Source organism: Petaurus breviceps, unplaced genomic scaffold, assembly GCF_028583685.1.
Source record: "Petaurus breviceps papuanus isolate PSGF00001 unplaced genomic scaffold, PetGlider_PUasm1.0 84, whole genome shotgun sequence".
Taxonomy (NCBI): Eukaryota; Metazoa; Chordata; class Mammalia; order Diprotodontia; family Petauridae; genus Petaurus; species Petaurus breviceps.
In genome coordinates, this window is record NW_027186645.1 from 900,098 (window position 1) to 906,575 (window position 6,478).

Below are 6,478 nucleotides of genomic sequence, written 5' to 3' on the forward strand. Positions count from 1 at the left end.
CATCAAAAAAAAAAAAAAGTCGTCCCCCCCCAAGCAAAACCGCTAAACTTTTAGGCGCTTAAAGAGCTCTCATTACCCCCCAGCGGGTTTCCCCATGCTTTAAATTAAGCACGTGTTCTACCTGATCCAGATCTCCAGGCAGTTGGGGAGGGGGAGGTTCGGGAGAGGAAGTGTGAAGACTGGCTTTCGGTTAGACCACAAGAGGAAGCTTTCTCTTCCCCCAAACACCTCACCCGACCCCGGCCTCGGCCAAGGTCTCTGGTGCAGTTCTGGGGTCGGGGAGGGGCCGCCACACAGCGCAGCCGCCCCGAGATCCCCTTTGACAGCCGCATCCGCCCTAGTCCCGGGGGCCCCCGAGGCCTTTCCTGCCCCCCATCCCCCGCCGTCTCCTGCCCACCTCGGCCTCAGGGGCGGGGCACCGGCCAGGCCTTCCCGGCGGAACCCAGGCGTCCGAAGCCTCACCACTGCGCCCCCACCCGCCTACCCAAGGCCTCCTCGAGGCGGGTCGGGCCGGCGGGCCTCGTCCCCAGCCAGGGCCTCCCTCCCTCCCTCTCTTCCCCCGCCTGACGGGGGGCGGGGGCCGGCGGCGACCGCCGGTCCCCGAGGGCTGGGCCCACGGGCCCCACTCACCCACTGGAGAATCTTGATGAAGCCCAGTGGCTCCTTAAGTGCGTTGAAGTTAATCTGGAGGCCCGACATCTTCTGAAGGAAGGAGGGAAAGAGGGCGAGAGTCAGAGCGGCCGGACGGCGGGGGACGGAGCCAGACCAGGGCGGCCCAGCGGCGGTGGGAAGGAAGGAGGGAGGGTTGGGCTGACGGAGCGAGGCTCCGGGAGGCGGGGCAGGGCAGGGCGAGGCCGCCCTGAGGTGGGGCCGGGAGGCGGTTAAGCCTGGTTGGGTCCGGGGAGGAGGCGGGGCGAGGGCGGAGAAGAGGGGGGATGGGAGGAGCGACTCCTCCCCGCCTCTGCACCTGGCCGAGCCGGCTGATCCTCTGGCGAACCCTATGGCTCATATCTGAGGCCATCTTGAACGAGCTAACCACCCCCCCTCCCCCCTACACAAGCCGCTCTAACTGGGATTCCGCCCTGGATCCGCGCGCGTCCCCCGCACTGTCTCCAGGGCCCCGCGCCCGTAGCTCTCCCTTCGGGCGGCGCTGCACCGCTCACAAAGGCCCGGCGGGGGCGGGGTCGCGGGCGCGGGGGGCGGGGTGGAGGAAAGTGATCGGAGCGGGGGAGGGGCGGCACCTGTTCTCTCCTGTCTCTGGGGGTTCGGTGCTTCTGCGCCTGGGAACGGGCTCCCGGCCAGTTGTCCCGCCACTGTGGGTACGAACGTGCTTCCTGTGCGCCGCCCTGCCCCTCCGGGGTTACACTGTGCCCTTCACCCCGCCACCCAGCCGGACACGGGCTTTCAATGCGTGTGCCCCTCCCTCCGGTCCTCTGGCTTTGCTTGGGACGGCCAGACTTCGCCTCACTGGTTACCGTACGTTTGGATTCAGACTGACACGTTTTAGGCAGATTTTGAAATCTTAAACGTGTCGGGGCATGGGCTGATGTCAGCATGGAAATTGCTTGTTTGCACAGCACCCACCATATAAGCAGGTGATTAATAAATGCTTGCGGACCGACCGATTCAAAACCCCGGGTTCGGGCTTCTGGATGGGTGATGTGCAAAATCTCGGCTCTTAGTCCAGGGTTTGGGGTGGGAGGGTCGAAAAAGGTCCGCAAGCATTTTAAAGAAATTTAGTACTAGAGCTTAGCACCATGCCTAGCACACAAGTGTTTGTACATTCACATACGAGATTGTCCACTGGGTCAGAGTAGCCTATCAGAGAGATAAGATCGATATTTTGCACACAATAAGTGTTTAAGTTCCATGAGGACTACCCAAAAACGTCCCCCAAGGCCTGGCACCAAGTTTCCACTTAATAAATAGCATATAGAATTCTATAAGTACTTTATCAAATACTGTATGTTAGCAGCATCCATTTACTCAGACTTATGTGGTCATCTAATAACAGCTTGAAAACTTCCAGGAATGGGGAACTCACTACCCTTTTATGGCAAACTTTAATTTTTTTTTAATGACAATTTTCCTTTTTATTTCCGTTCGATAGTTGCCAGTAATTTCTATGGAGAATTTTTAAAAAAATTTTTGGAGAGGGGAAGTTAGGGCAATTGGGGTTAAGTCCAAGGTCGCACCACTGGTTTTTGTGTTAAGTGTCTGAGGCTGGATTGGAGAATTTCTTAATCGACTGTCATTATAGTTCATCTTTTTAAAATTTTATTTTTGATTAATATTTTATTTTTCCCAATTATGTGTAAAACCAATTTTTAACATTTGTTCAAATCGTTAAGAATGCTTTACTTCCTATGGACCTAGCACCTGTATCCCTACCACTTGAATCCATCGTTCCTAGTTGTGCTGAAAGATCCAAAAAGAACAAATATACTCTTTCTTCCATAATCTTTCTTCCAAATGCCTTCAATACCCAGGGAGCCAGAAAAGAGACTCTGGTTTCATAGGGGGCCTGAATTCATCCTGGGGGCAAAGAAGAGAGTCAAGTATTTTCTTACTCTGGCTGGTTATGTCAGACAAAGCAGAATTGAGGAAGGGAGGAGGAGATCTCTAAAACAAAGTCTAGGATATGGCTGGTATCTAGCGTCTCCCTGAAAGGGACTGGTCAGTTGGGTCACTTTAAGGAAAGTACTGTGCACAAAGTAGATCTCATGTATAGGATAGCTATTTTCCCCCTCTACTACAAGGGAAATGCTTAAACCCAGAAGACTCATAAATGCCTATTAAATACTTTAAAACAACAGCCTCTCACAGCATTTGTACCTTGCGGAGAGGTAAAGATAAGTCAATAGGACTGCTAACAGATATTTACTCTTCTCCTGGGATCTATACTATCTGAACAATTCGTGAAGTTTAAGTGTTCTGGCCAGCCAGGGTTTCTGGGTCCCTTAAAATTCAGGACTGTCAGTGGTTTTCTTGTTACCCTCCTAGAATTTGCAGGGACTGCCTCCTGCTGGGCAGCAGGCATTGACTCAGGTACCTAAGAATTCTCAAAAGCATGAAGTAGCTGCATGCTAAACTTTGAAATGTCTCAGGAATAAGTAGAAAGAAACACAAAACAGAAGAGACAGCCGGGACTTGAGGTTCAGTCTCAGGCTCGACTATGCAAACCAATATTCTTGCTGCTATATGACCCAGTCGTGGAAGCCATTGCTAGTGGTAGAGGAGGTGGTGGGAGAGTCCTACCTTGCTAAAATTCACAGCGCTGCTGGGAATGGATCTGTACCAAGAAAGGGCAGCTTGAAAGAGAGAAGGGATGGAGCCATTCTAGTTCTTACAGCTTCTGAGAAAGGGAGTTTGCATAACAGTCTTGGATGGCGTTCAGTGACACAACCCCCAGTCACCACCTACTGTGTGCCAGGGGAGCAGGGGAGGTACACAGAAACCAGTCAGGAGTTGTCTCTTCTCGACAAGGCAAAGTGTCTGCACCTCAGCAAGGGACCAATGTGTGGCTGGCCCTTAGTTCCACCTGCTGACCTCCCTGGCTTCCTGTAAGTCCCAACTAAAATCCTGCCTTCTACAGGAAGCCTTCCCCAACCCCTCTTAATCCCAGTGCTTTCCTTATTTTGTTTCCTATTTATCCAGCTTGTTTTTGTATAAATTTGTTTTCACATCACATACTCCCATTAGATTGTTAAACTCCTTGAGGGCAGGGATTGTCTTTTGCCTCTTTTTGGATCCCCAGCTCTTAGAACCGTGCCTCGCACATACAGATGCTTAATGTTGATTGACTGATGTGCTTGTCCATCCCCCTGGAGCCAGAGCGCATTCAGATGTTTGATACTGAGGTCAAACCTCTTTCTTCCAATCCCTTCTCTCAGTCACTACCTTAGAATAGTCCCCCGTTCTTCTGTTATTGCAGTGGCCCAATTGGTCTTCCTTCCTCATCTTTCCCAATTCTATTCCATCTCTACACTGCTATCTAAGTGATTTTCCTTAAGTAAGCACATCACTCCCTTACTTGATAAATTTCATGGGCTCTCTACTGCCTTTAGGATAAAATGTAAATTCCTCTGTTTAGCTTTTAAAGCCTCAATCAACCTTTCCAGCTTCAATGTCTGTTATCCCACCTCCTGAAGATTTTATGATAAAACAAGAGTTAGCAGTATAAAAAGCAAAATGGATAATTTTGATTACATTAAATTGAAAAGTTTCTGTACAAATAAAGCCAATGTAACCAACATTAAGAGGGAAGTGAAAAATTGGGAAAGAATTTTTACAACCAGTGTCTCTGATAAAGGCCTCATTCCTTTTTTTTTTTTGAGGGAGAAGGTAGGGCAATTGGGGTTAAGTGACTTGCCCAAGATCACACGGCTAGTTTTGTGTGTGTGTGTGTTTAGTGTCTGAGGCCTGATTTGAACTGAGGTCCTCCTGATTCCAGGGCTGGTGCTCTATTCACTGTGCCACTTGGCCACCCCTGGCCTCATTTCTAAAATATGCAAAGAATTGAGTCAAATCTTTAAGAATACAAGCCACTCCCCAATTGATAAATGGTCAAAGAATATAAACAGGCAGTTCTCTGAAGATGAAATTAAAGATATTTATAAGCATATGAAAAAATGCTCTCAATCACTATTGATTAGAGAAATGCAAATCAAAACAACTCTGAGGTGCCACATCTCACTGGCCAGAGTGGCTAAGATGACAAAACAGGAAAATGATATATGCTGGAGAGGATGTGGAAAAATTGGAACACTAATGCAATATTGGTGGAGTTGTAAACTGATCCAACCATTCTGGAGAGCAGTCTGAAATACGTATATACCCTTTGACCCAGTAATACCACTTCTAGGGTTATATCCCAAAGAGATCAGAAAAGTAGGAGGAGGACCCATATGTACAAAAATATTTATAGCGGCTCTTTTTGTGGTGGCAAAGAATTGGAAATCAAGGGGATGCCCATCAATTGGGGAATGGCTGAACAAGTTATGGTATATGAATGTAATAGAATACTACTGTGCTAATAAGAAATGAGGAGCAGACAGACTTCATAATAACCTGGAGAGACTTATCAACTGATGCTAATCGAGAAGAGCAGAACCAGGAGAAATCTGTACACAATCACAGACACAACGCATGTGTGACGACTAACTTCAATAGACTGGGCTCCTCTCAGCAATATAAGGTTATAAGAGAACTCCAAAAAACTCATGATCAAAAGAGATATCCACATCCAGAGAACGAGCTGTGGAGTCTGAATGCAGATTGAAACAAATTACTTGCTCTGTTTCTTTTTCTTCTTTTGTTTCCTCTTTCCCATTGATCATTCCATTGGTTATAATCCTTCTTTACAACCTGACTAATGATTAATGTGAAGATATTTGTAGATCCTGTACTTGAGTGCATGCTGCCATGGGGGGTGGGGAGGAGGAGAGGGAGGGGGAGAAAATTTGAAACTCAAGGGACTGTGGAACTGAATGTTGTAAACTAAAAGTAAATAAATTAATTTTTAAAAATTAAAAAATATATTATCCCACCTTCTTCATTCTGTAAGTCAGAAAAACTGGCCATTTTTCTGTTTCTCATACAAGACAGTACATCTCTCTTCATGGTTGGCCCCTGGAATACATTACCTATGAATCTACTCCTCAGAGAATCTTTCTCTTTTCTTGAGGTGTGGTTCATGCATCACATTCTACATATAGCCTTTCTGATTCCTCCAAATGCTCCCTCCCTCTCAAATTGCCCTATAGTGAATAACTTCGAATTTATTTGTAGGTATTGTGTGTATGCCCACATAAGTACTTTTTGTATCCTCCATTAGGATGGAAATGCCTTGAGGGCACAGATTGATTCATTCATTGTTTTTGTGTCCTTAGTACTTAGCATAATGCCCATAATTGGTGCTAAATATATGTATGTATGTATGTATGTATACACATGTGTAACATGCACATATATACTTGTACACATATAACCACATATCTGTGTGTATATATACATTTACATATATTTGTATTCAGATGTTTGTATATTCCAGTGTGTATATATATATACATATTTAGATGTATATGTATATATAGAGATATATAAATATTGATTATTGAGCTTCAGTGTCAGCCTATCTGGTGTTCTAAAGCCTAACATTGCCTAATCTGCCACAGTGACAAATTAGAGTTGAGGGACAGTGGGTGTGTCTTAGAATGAAATTCACCAAAAATCACACTATTAAGGATATGACATTATAAGATACACATTATGGGATGATGAAGAAACCAATTGTCTATAAATCAGCCAACCAATATTTATTAAGCCAAGCACCATCCTAGACTTTGGGGACACAAAACCAAAAACGAAACAGTTCTGCTCTCAAGTTTACATTCTATTAGATTCAAAAGTGCTCGATTGAGGGAGAGAGAGAGAGAGAGAGAGAGAGAGAGAGAGAGAGAGAGAGAGAGAGAGAGAG

General features: G+C 46.4%; 1 protein-coding gene across 2 annotated transcripts in view; it reads right to left on the reverse strand.

Moving 5' to 3' along the window:
• The window catches only part of SYPL1 (synaptophysin like 1), a 41,418-nt gene extending 39,994 nt beyond the window's left edge, over positions 1-1,424 (reverse strand). The window contains exons 1-2 of one of the 2 annotated variants that reach the window (XM_069106980.1): positions 1,242-1,424; positions 631-702 (exon numbers count right to left, since the gene is read on the reverse strand). In XM_069106980.1, the coding sequence (XP_068963081.1) occupies positions 631-699 (69 nt within the window). In that variant the 5' untranslated portion in view covers positions 700-702; positions 1,242-1,424. Of the gene's footprint in view, positions 1-630; positions 703-967; positions 987-1,241 lie in introns of those variants that run through there. The other variant, XM_069106979.1, reaches the window with a different exon arrangement.
• Between the last annotated feature and the right edge of the window lie 5,054 nt (positions 1,425-6,478).